General features: G+C 36.2%; 1 protein-coding gene across 2 annotated transcripts; it reads right to left on the bottom strand.

Annotated features, from left to right (window-relative positions):
- Positions 1-1,441: 1,441 nt before the first annotated feature.
- On the bottom strand, positions 1,442-11,483 carry PJVK (pejvakin). 2 transcript variants are annotated; one of them, XM_088135763.1, is made up of 7 exons: positions 11,411-11,483; positions 9,823-9,997; positions 8,083-8,278; positions 7,770-7,911; positions 6,848-6,965; positions 4,689-4,784; positions 1,442-3,608 (listed from the first exon to the last, which is right to left on the bottom strand). In XM_088135763.1, the coding sequence occupies exons 1-7, from the start codon at positions 11,429-11,431 to the stop codon at positions 3,307-3,309; spliced, it is 1,050 nt and encodes a 349-aa protein (XP_087991889.1). In that variant the 5' UTR covers positions 11,432-11,483; the 3' UTR covers positions 1,442-3,306. The 2 variants fall into 2 exon arrangements, with proteins under 2 accessions (XP_087991889.1, XP_007433246.2); XM_007433184.4 differs by lacking the exon at positions 11,411-11,483 and having other exon boundaries at positions 9,823-10,080.
- Between the last annotated feature and the right edge of the window lie 783 nt (positions 11,484-12,266).

The raw sequence follows: 12,266 nt of genomic DNA on the forward strand, positions 1-12,266 counted from the left end.
GAACACTTTCAAGTATTGAAGAATTTCCAGAGTATAAATCTCTGTCAGGTAAACACAGGCAGTGGAGTTGCTGATGTTTCAAGCATCTTTTCTTTCTGCATAGCTCAGAGGCTGCATGCGTGTGTACATGGGTGTGTGAGAGAAATTTGAAGCAGAACAGAAGTAATTGCCTTCTGCCCCAATGCTTTTTCTAAAAAAAATCGCATTGGGGCTCTGTTATACATTTCCACATAATGCAGTGTTGTCCAAACTTGGCCACTTTAAGATGAGTGGACTTCAAATCCCAGAATTCCCCAGCCAGCCCTGCTGGCTGGGGAATTCTGGGAGTTGAAGTCCACTCATCTTAAAGTGACCAAGTGTGGACAACACTGACATAATGTATGCTTAGCACCAAGCAGGCTTGTAATCCTTATTTAAATCAAAAAGCTTGGATAGTTACAATATCCTGACATATTTTGATGGTAGCCTATATTTTTTTTTCAGTTGATTTTTCTTGAAGGGAGAAGAATAAGAATCTGCCCTTTGAGGAAGAATAAGAAGAGAGATATGGTGGACACTGCATATCAAGAGCATTTATTAATAATATGCAATGCTCCCTGTGTCACAAGTTAGAATTCTCCATTTCTTTAGCATAGCATTTGGGAAGTATTTCATTCTAGCAAATGCACACTAATGCCATATGGAAAATATGTCCAGCGAGGTTTGCTTTAGTTTTTCAGAATGTGCTGAAATAAGCAGTAAAAACAAGATGCATGGAAGAACACATTAAAACAGAAAACACACAGCACAATAGCTTGCAAATAACTAACACTGTATGAAGCTTCCAAGAGAACATACAATCCTAGCTTATTCTTGCAAACAATTTATTTCAGCCATAATTATTATTGCTTTTGGAACAAATTAACTTTCCATTGTCTAGATTAAAAAAACCCCTCATCTCTTAAGGTTAAAACTAGCATGTTTGTCAGTAAGTACTTTTAAAAATAAGGAGTTGCATTCCGGGAATCACAATTTCTGTGACAAGTTGCTGCTGTTGGAGCTATATGTCATATTTTTCTACTGAAAGTGCTGCTCGTTTTAATTTGCAGGGTTTTTTGTTCGTTTGTTGTGCCTTCAAGTCAGTTTTGACTCCAAGCAAAGTCCATGCAGTTTTATTGGGAGTATATTTTGGAAGTGCTTTGCCCTTGCCTGCTTCCTAGTGAGCGTGAGTGACTGGCCCAGGGTCATCCAGCTGGCTTTGTGCTTAAGGCAGGGCTAGAACTCAGAGTCTCCTGGTCCCTGCCCTGGTGCCTTTAACCCCTACACCAAGCTGACTTTGAAGTTAAACTTGCAGGACTACCTATCCCCAATGGTTTCTCCCTGTCCCATTAGGCCTGGCCGGATGGCCATGCTCTGAGTCCCCTTAGTGAAACCATATTACCTGGGGGGGCTTGGAAGTGTGCCTTATCTGTCATGGCACCTTCCTTATGGAACTGCCTCCCCCTGGAGATACAGATGGCCCTGGCTCTGTTGGCTTTCAGGAAAGCAGTGAAGACCTAGATTTTCCACCAGGCTCTAGGGCCAGGGTGTTGGAGCTGGCATGGTGTGGTTGATGGATGCAAGTGTTATTGGGGCCTCAATGTTGTTTTAAATGGTTCCCCCCCCCCCATTTTAATTGTATTTGATTATTGTTTACCGTCCAGGGTTCCTTCTGGTAGATTGGTGGCTATATAAGTTTGTTTAATAAATGCATACATGCTATACATATATAGAGGGAAAAAATAAAATCCATCTCTGTTTCTCAACCTTGCCAGAAAGAACCTACAGATTGTTTTAAACCCAAAGTGGAAGAAGTATGTTCCTGAGCAGTAATAGACATAGGCATTGGCACTGATAACTCCTACATTGAAGGCAGTTTGCTTGGCAGTTAAACAGAATTACTGTAGGCTGGTTAGTATTATAAGAAGGATAATGTATTTGCAACACTGGGGTTTCTAATTCAACAACATTATAAAAGGTTTCAGATATTTTAGCAAATATATAGAGTAACCTTGTAAAGCAGTACACCTGCAGTTCATAATATTGCCATTTATTTTCCCTTTTGTGGTTTGGGTTTTTGTTGTTGGTCTGGCTAATGCTTACATTAATCTTGATCACCTACAGTGGTTACATCATCATATGCATAATGCAGGCAACAACATTGGAAATGGAAATAGTTCTGGAGTGTGGTGCAGCATCCATGAGTCTTTGTGTGTGCGTGTGCGTGTGTGTGCACACGCGCTTGTATGTGTGCGAGAAAGAGAAAAGAATAAAAAAGAAGAGTAACAAACATAATGAACAAGCAATACATTCACCAGGCTTAAAGAGAATACAATGTGTATTCCATTATTTTTTATACCAGCATTGGCCATAAATATGAAGGGTTTTAAGAGGTTCCAGGCTTCTCAAATTTAACATGTAAGAAAATAATGAATGGCACCATCTTAGGGCTGTGTCTTAGTATTAAGGTTCACATTGTATCAGACTTGCAACCAGTTTTAAAAAGTGTAAGGATTTTTTCCCTCCAGTAGCATGTATTTTTATTACAATTTATTTTCAAACCTATTAAAAGACAATAATATAACAAGTAGTAACAATATAAAACCAAACTGAACTCTGACAAATAAACTAAAAGGGGAAAAGATGTTGAGAAATAAATGCAACTTTAAGTTAAAGCATGTCTTTCTTATGACTAGATTTCATTTTCCCATTTAAGTATACATTTAACCAGAGTAAACTGATATTTCAATTAAATATTTACATAATTAATATTGAATATATTTTCCTATATTATTGTGGTTTGTTAAGAACCCACATTCCTCAACAGCAAATATTTCCAAATTATTACTAGAATTGAAAAAAAAATTAAGCACCTACTGTGACATTTTAGATTAAAAAAAAATCTATTTTAAGTCAAAAGCGTACATATTAGCACTCCTGAAATATGTAGCTCAAAAGAAATCCAAGAAAATAAATTTTGGAAAGCAATTTTATTAAGTTACTTCTAAATTGATACTTATTTTTATAACAAGAAGCCTTTTAAAAACAGAAGCAAATAAAAGTCTTCGTGGTTCCATCTTTTACATGTTTGCAGTCAAAATTCACAGAGCTTGATGGCACAATCAAACCTAGCTAAGATACAGAATCGGACCCAGATTAAGTTAGTTGTATTTAAATTCCACTGAAATCAAGATGAAAAGATAGCCGTGACTTAGCTAGTTCCATTGGTTTCACTGGGAACAAAGTACAATTAACTCTGGAGCCAGCCCCTAAACATTTATCAAAAATCTACTTCACTCTCTTGTGCCAGAGGTCAAAACAAGGCACAGCATGGAGTCGCACAAACTTTTGTCCATTAAAAGAACACTGAAGGCAACCATAAACTGTTTCCCTTCTGGAACTCCCCATACCACATAAAGAACAAGGACCTTTAGGGATGTTGTTATTAAGCAAATTCACTCGTACATGAGCTCCTTCTCGGAAATAGTTTGTTGAAATGTCAGTCGCGCTTGTTGTTTTTTCATAATAATCTGAAAAAAGGTCATCTAAATAATTATCTGAGTGGACAATGATATCCATCACCCTTTTGTCTGTAAGAAAGCAGACGCACACACAAAAAAGATTCCTAAATTCAAGTGGCACATTACATTGGTCACACACTGAAAAAGCTGCAAATCACACTTCAATTCAGAATCTGCATTAATCATCATTGTGTAATCAGCCATAAATATGGTTATTCCATACTAGCTATTAAAAGAATAATTTTAGCTGCTTAACAGGTTTCCATTGTGATTTCCCACACAAACTTCATCAGTGATTTTTACTTTTTTTCTATCTCATATGAACTCATATATAAGCATGAAAATATACATAGGTATCTCACTTAAACATTACTTTTAGTTGCTAGAAATTCTTAGAATTTGTAATTCAAGATAGTCTGAAGGAGCATTCATTCATTCTATTAATTCTATAAATACTTATCTCAAGATAAAATATATGATTCCTCTGGTTATATGGTAACAAAATTAAACTTGCCAGCCCTTTACAGAATGGGAAATATTAATCTTAAAATCATCCTACTCTAGCTTCTGTTTCGATCCAAATCTTTTGCAAATATTTCAGCATAAATAGTCCCATTACGAAAGCAGTCATTGTGTTAGTCTGCTATTAGCTGAGAAGAGCAGAACTGTATCATATTGAACCCCATGTCTCCAAAGTGGCTGGCTGTGTTCTGACCAATGTTCTGACTGGGTTTTTTACACATTTTATCTGCTTTATTCATTAGGTCAGGGATTAAGTATATGTAAAATGTCTTCAATGATTATATCCTCTGAATCTAGATCAGAGAATTGATGGCAGGAATTTGGGAAAATCTGGATTAGAATATGTTAGATTTTAAATACCATAATATAGCTATAACATATTGCTGAACGTTGTAAGGCGTCTCCCTATTCTTTTAAACATAATCTAGAAGTTTATATAAAGTAAACTCGATTATGTTAATGAAAATATATGCACCATACTTATTTTGAACCCTATGCAATTATTTTAATTAGGCCCATAATGTTATTCTGATTAAAAAAACTATTATCAGTGCTATTAAAGGCTGATATTAATAATAATATCTTTAAATTAATCAAAGAAATGTAAATAAATATTAAACATCATACTTTGATGAAACAGATTTTTCCTTAATTTGGTTAGTGAAAATGATCTTGATGGCTCTTTTTCAAATCCTCCTTTTGATTCTGGAGCAACACAGAGTTCTGGGAGAAAATGTATTTGAAACAGTGTTACTGAAAAGCAGCATAAAGTTAATAAGAATAGCAGTTAATGACATTTTCTTTGTTTTATGATCTTATGGTAAAGATATATTAAATTATTAGGAAATGATGGAATACAATATCAACAGGAAGGCTGATTCAGCAATAGACATTCGGACTTGGAAGCAGATTTCTTTGCTGGACCAGATATCCCAAATGATTTTCTAATGATGTTGCAAATTTATATAAATTCAGTCCTGACAAACCTCCATGATAATGAACAGAGATCTACATTCCCTTTCAATACAATGCAGATATCATTCTGGGCTCCATCCTCTCTTTTGGCCTCTTTTGATCCATTCATTCTAAAAATGCAACAGTTCTCTCTCTGGATTCCAGACAAAACTACTGTAGTGCAAAACACATACTGAAGATAAAACAATGACTATCTGTTTTTTTTTTAATTCTAGGTAGCTTCAAATCAAAAGAGAGAAATGGGAATACTGAAATTAACTCCAGAATGCAGATTTCTCCTTTAACTGTACTGGAAATTGTTTTGTTCTGTGACACCATGTGTTTTTTTTAGACTGCCCAGGACTTGAATTTGTCTGAGTAGCATACAGGGAGATTAAAAACATCTTTTTAGCATATAATGCTATGCTAAAAACAATAAATAAAGCTGAGAGGAAGCCAGATGCAAGAGTAAAAGCGCAACCTAGAGAACTGAAGGAATGCCAGCCACAAAAGAAAACTGTACAAAGATCTCTCGAGCACCAGATTTTACAGGCATCTCAGCTTGACCGTTCATGCTCGCTAAAATGATCTCCTCTGTTACCTGCCACCAGTGAATGAGTAGTGGCTGCAGCGTAATCTCCCTTGTTCTTTCCCCCATGGTATCTGCCTTTTGGCGTGGCTTGAGGGAACAGAGTATGCAGAGGGGACAAGGAATCCAATCCCTCAGTGCTGATAGATGGAGGAAATTGAAGACACGTGTGGTGCTTTTCAGCCAGACTACAGATTCAATTAGTGCAACCATCAGTTTGATATATTGTACTCAAAGCACCACTTAACACTCCACTAGTTAAATAACTGTTAAATAACTATCTAACAGGACTGCCACCGATAAGCAGCAAACATATGAATATTACACGAATGTTTTGCTCAACCCAGATTCAAACTATTCAGGACAGTAGCAGATGTGCTTCTTTTAAATTAATTACCTTAATTTTTATGTTCTTTTATTTTATTTATTTGTTTCATTTATATAGTTGCCCATCTCACAAAACAAGTGACTCTGGGAGGTAAAACGATTAATAAATACATAAAACCATTATCATTATTAATTATTAAAAAACTATAAAACAGCTAAAACAGAAAATAGTAGACGAAAGGATGTTAATAATAATGGAGCCACCTCACTAGTTCCCCCCTCCCCTGGGGTCCCCAGGCCTGCTGACATAACCAGGTCTTGAGGGACCTCCGGAAGCTCAGAAGTGATGGGGCCAACCTCACCTCAGTGGGGAGTACTTTTATCATAGTTTAAATGACTGCCTGCTGTCTAGCCCAGAGAATTCTTACTACGGGGCAGTATCACAGTCTGTATCACACTCCTAGTAAAAAAGAACCAAAGAGTTTTACTGATTCTCCTCTGTTCTGCAATTCACTCTCTATTGCTGTTTCCCAAACAGCTTTCTTTCTATGTCAAACTCCAGTTCAGCTTGAAAGAAAGCACAGAAGAGGAGGAACAAGCAATGATGAAGTGAACAGAAGGTGAAGGTGGGTTTACTTTCCCTCATCTCTGTACCATTTTTATATAAAATTCACCTTCTTATTTCATAAAAGAAGAGAGAAATCTAGTTGCCTCCTCCTGAACTGAAATTGGTGAATGCTTCCGCGTGTTGTATTGTGTCTATATACCCATGTAAAATAAGACTATAAGATTCTATCTTACATTTATATTGTGAGATGAAGCATGGTTATAAAAAGAATATTCAGCCTCAGTCTCTGAAATAGAACAACTTTAATTATACTAGCAATCAAGACTGCAAACCAAATCAATTACTTACCAAAATTACCATCCAGGCGAATATAAAGCTCAAACACACTAAATGCAATAGTTGTGTGTGCAGGAAAGACAATTGCTTTGTCACACCCTTTGTAATTATGGTCATCAATAATATGAAACTAATTGGAAAAGAAACATACATACTGCATTAATATCTCTTATCTCTGTCATAACAAAATGACAGCATTTCAATAATATACTGGCATGTAAGTGCTGGAAAATAAAGTATATTTTCCAGCAAAACTCTTTTTCAAGTAAAATAGAGTCATCATTGTCATCATTACCTAAAATTCTAATGAACTGAGGACAAATATTTCAATGTATACAGCATGATTAAAATGTCTGAGGCAGAAATCAGGTAAACCTGATCAACTATCAACCCTAGTAATTCCTGGGCTCAATTTCAGCTGCAGATTTGTGGCACGCTCATGGGCACAACTCAGAGAAGTACCTGCTCAGGGAATGGTTCAGAAAAGTAATTTTTTTTTGTTTATAGACTGACTAGACCAGCTACACGCTTTTAGGTAAGCAGCAAAGTTTCAGCATTCCTTATTTTCTACCACAGGAACAGCAATTAAATTAGAGTTAATTTGGCTGGGCTGTTTTTTTCTGTAAATGATCTTTTATTTTAAATGATTATCAAAGACGTCTAGACGACATAGTAATAAATTAATATGGAATAATGCATACTTAAAGCAGGGATGTCTGTTGGGGAAATGTCAAAAAAGTGAAGATGGTGGGCCCAACCATGTAATCAAAACTCTGCCCTTTTTCTACTTGCATGCAACCTGTACAACACAGGTAAATCAAATGGTTGGGCCCACAATCTTGATTATTTTGATTCCCCCCATGGATGCCTCACTTAAAGCCAGAGACAAAGTATTCAATATACACAAGCAATTTTGTAAAGTGTGCTCACTTACTCTCATTGTGTCACCTCTCATACCAGCATGAACAGAGAGAGAACACTGTCGTGTTGTTCGAATACTCTCCATGACCACACAAAGAACTGTTCTACTACTTTCTCGTGACTGACGAACAAGGCAGTGTTCAAAATCCACTTTTCTAAAATAACAAAGAAATAATTCTCAGAGTCTTGCATTATTCCTATTTATGATATCTGAAGACTCAATTATTGGATTTGGGTAATATTCATATTTCTCAAAACTCATTTGTAGAGTGCAGGTATAAAGTAAGCAAAAGCAGCAAGGTGATAAAAAAAATTATCATACGAACCTACTAGTTAATTCTCTGAGCAATGTCGGTACCTCAACCTCATGTTTAGTTACAATACCGAAAGAAGCCTTTACTGCAAGGGAATCTGATCCAGCAATACTGACCCCAGAAGAGTTCATGATGTGATTTCCTTGCCTGCCATTGAGTGCTACATCAGATTTGTCTTCATAATTTAGTAATTGATAGGATGAAATACCTTAGGGGAAAAGATGGCTTATTGGTATCTTTAAAAATCATTATATTCATATATATTAACAGACATGGCAGACTTAGGGAACAAATAAAACCAATCTTGGAATCCTTTGATGAATTTCAGACTATACTATCCCAGCTCAAATATGGTAGAAAGGGTTTTGTATTTCTGTTTTTTTTCCCTTTTTCTGAAATACAGAAAATGTTCCAGATACACACAAAGAAGGTTCCAATACACTTATCTTATTCCATCTCTTTCCAGAGCATATAATTTGCAATGGTAGAAAATGTTACGTCATTTATTATAACTTGAAAGAATTTTAATTATTATTAGCCCAAATTGCAAGCAACAAAATTCCCTCTCTGCAGAATCAAATAAGATTTCATGATGTGGTAAGTTAACATGTTTGGACCTAAATCACAGAATCCAATGATATATGGAGATAAAAGAATTTGGATTGCACCCAAACTCAGCTAAGACTACCTTTTTGCTTTAATTGCAATGGCATCTAATCACAACTAATCTAGGCTGGGTCCTCTGGATCAGTAAACACTCTCTACAAGACTGTGAGCATGTGCGATCTGATGTTAACCTTAGTTTTTGTTTTTGTTTTAGGCTTGGGCTAAGCCACCTGGAAAGATGCCTTGTGAACCCCTTTCCAAATCCAGTGCATGAAGTATCATGGGCCATATGTCTTATCATGCACATACACACGGCCAACATTTCTGCTGGAACTGCTGCAGCTGGGCCTTGAAGCAGCCAACCTGAGCCTTTGAGAAGATGTGGCACTTTAACCCTGTGCACCCTAGGACCCTGTGCTTGCTTCACAAAGCTCTGCTCTGAATAGCTTTACAAAGACCTTCCACTTTTATAATAAACACTACCAGCAGGATGTCTCTGTATGAGGCCGGGAAGCACGCTCTCTTCTAGCAGTTTCCTTCTTTATGAGGATATGAAAAATGCATTTCTAGAAAACGAAACATGCTTCCCTATCATTTCGTTTAAGGCCAAATTACAACTTTGGAAAGCCAGGCAGCTAACATAAAAGGAGGAAAGAGTGTTATATGGAAACAGCATTGTAATGCAGGTGAATTAAGTTCTGTAAGAAAAGATATGTCACATTTCATTGGTTATAATAAAATGTATGAACTTGTATAATTAAATATTCATTTTGCAGTATTAAGGGTATCTGTTACCAAGTAAATCCTATCGAATTCATAAGACATAGGCTTATGTCTAAACAAACATATTAAAATTCACATTGCAATCCAGTATTACATATTTATCCTATTACACAGAACAGATTACATAAATAAAACCAATAAATGTTTTAATAACAAAAAGCAAGTTCTTAAAATGTATTCCTCAGCTTTCCAATCTTGTAATGAATGCACTAGCACTTAAAAAAAACCATTTCTTTATATCAAACTATTTCTTTTCCTTAACAACAGTTTTGCCTTTTTTTTAAATGCTGCTTTGTTTTCTATTTTTTTGTTCAGCAAATTACATATAGTTTTATAAGCTTTGAAGGACTTTAAAGGACTTACCTGCAGAAATTTCTTTCTCTCCTTGAAGAATGTCTTTTAGGCTGAATGGTGTTGAAATAAATTTTGAACTTTTAGAAAGAAAGCAGTTTTTCTTCTTGATAACAAGACTGAGGGGTTGATATTTATCAGCTTCACTGAGGCTACGGACAGGAACTAATCGACCTCCATCACCAACCTGCTTAACAAAACTTTTAGTAGCAGCAGCAAACATATTATGCGTACACATTAAAAAAATAAAACTCTTTATCAACTCTTGCAATTTCCAAACCACAGAGCCATATTAAAACTTTTCTAAGTTGATCAGTATAGGATAAAAGCCCTACTTTGTCCTGAAGTTCGTTACGTTTAATTGAAAGGGAAGCATTGGCATTATTCTAATCACCCTTTTCCAGTGTATATTCAAGAACTCCTTTTCATTGTCCAGGTAGAGTCATGATAATTAATAATAAATTAACAAAGTAAACTGATAGGACACAGTTAGAGCAATACCCTTCTGTAGTACCATTCTAGCTTCCACATTACTTTCATACAACATAGAAAAACTCCTGTTTTTAATTGCAATTAATTTTTAAAATGATTGTTACTGTAACATATATCATGAGTGGGATTTTCTTGTCTAATCTCTGTGTTCATTTCTACCATGACACTAATTCAACCCAAATTTACTTCAGTAGGGATTCCCAGTTAATCTGCATAATTTTGAGGTCGCTGTATATTGCAGTTCAACTGAGGTGTCTACTTTCGAGAATTTTACGGAACTCCAGACATCTTCTGTCTGTACCCCACTCATGTTTTCCCATCCTTTCTTCAGTCTTTCTTTCAGACTTAAATATAAAGTAAACAAAAAGATAACCAATTACCAAAATTATCTTTCTTCCATTTTTCCATGTTGATTCAACATTTAAACAATGAAGTATACCTTGGCTATGCAGAATTTTATCTATTTATCTGTCTTTTATATATACGTACACATAGATATAGATGCATAGATATAATTTAGGTATTTTAGGCATTTTTTATCTTGACTTCCTAGATACAAATACTAAAAATACTAATTTTCTTTTTCATTTTTTAAATTTTCTTTGTGTTGTATTTTGTCTTTGCTTTTGTTTTTTGGGTTTATTTTTTCTCTTCACCATGTGACTTTTTTATACAGATATTTTCTTTTTTAAGTGATAAAGCTCCTTCATACAATAGTAATACAGTCACACTGTTATATTAATGTCACAATTAACTTCCTTAAAAGAGATGTTAATTGAAATGCTTTTGAAGTTACTTGCATCTACTTTTGCTCCATCCCCAGTGGTGAGTTATATTCACACCTTTTGACAGGAGACCCAAACCACACCTGTGATATTAACGATGGACCATATTGTAGGGCTGCTGTAAACCATTATTTAGATCAACATCCAACTTGCAGTGTTAATACTGAATGATACTGCCGCCTTGCAGTACCATACTCTCATCCTCCACATAACCTACAGTGCGGAGTTGTTGCATGTGCTTTCTCCAGTATCAGTATGGCTTCCAACTTCCAATACTAATAATGAGTTACACTAGATAGCATATTAAAAAGCAGAGACGTCACCTTGCCAACAAAGATCCGCATAGTCAAAGCTATGGTTTTTCCAGTAGTAATGTATGGCTGTGAGAGCTGGACCATAAAGAAGGCTGAGCGCTGAAGAATTGATGCCTTTGAACTCTGGTGCTGGAGAAGACTCTTGAGAGTCCCCTGGACTGCTAGGAGGTCAAACCAGTCAATCTTAAAGGAAATCAACCCTGATTGCTCATTGGAAGGATCGATAATGAAGCTCAAGCTCAGATACTTTGGTCACCTAATGCGAAGAGAGATCTCTTTGGAGAAGACCCTGATTCTGGGAAAGATTGAAGGCAAAAGGAGAAGAGGACGGCAGAGGATGAGATGGTTAGATAGCATCACTGAAGCAATGAGCATGAAACTGAGCAAACTCAGGGAGGCAGTGAAGGACAGGAAGGCCTGGCGCAATATGGTTCATGGGGTCACGAAGAGTCGGACACGACTTAACGACTAAACAACAACAACAACCAAAAAATTAAGGTAAGCAATTCAACTTTTATCCACAATGGGGGGAAGTGGACTGTGTTGGCATTTGAGTTTCTATGGGCAGTGGTATTTTTTCTCAGGATCTCAAAATGAAAACGAAACCAACGTCCTAATTTTTCACTTGAAATAATATCAAGAGTTAATACAGTAAATTTCCTCTGAGCTGGTACTTCGATTTCCAGGCCCCAGCATTCAGTATCAGCCATGACAGCAGAATGACACGGGCACGGTGATACTGCAACGCAACCATTCCTCTTTCGGAGGCAAATGCCAACCAGGCATCTTCCAAAGCGTCGTTAGTGGGCCAAATCCTGCCCCATCTAGGCTGAGAGAAAAAGCGACCTGGGCCACCCAAGCCGAC

The sequence above is a fragment of the Python bivittatus genome, unplaced genomic scaffold (assembly GCF_059951505.1).
Source record: "Python bivittatus isolate LINGU-HERP-01145 unplaced genomic scaffold, Pbiv_v1 ctg000200_np1212, whole genome shotgun sequence".
NCBI lineage: Eukaryota > Metazoa > Chordata > Lepidosauria > Squamata > Pythonidae > Python > Python bivittatus.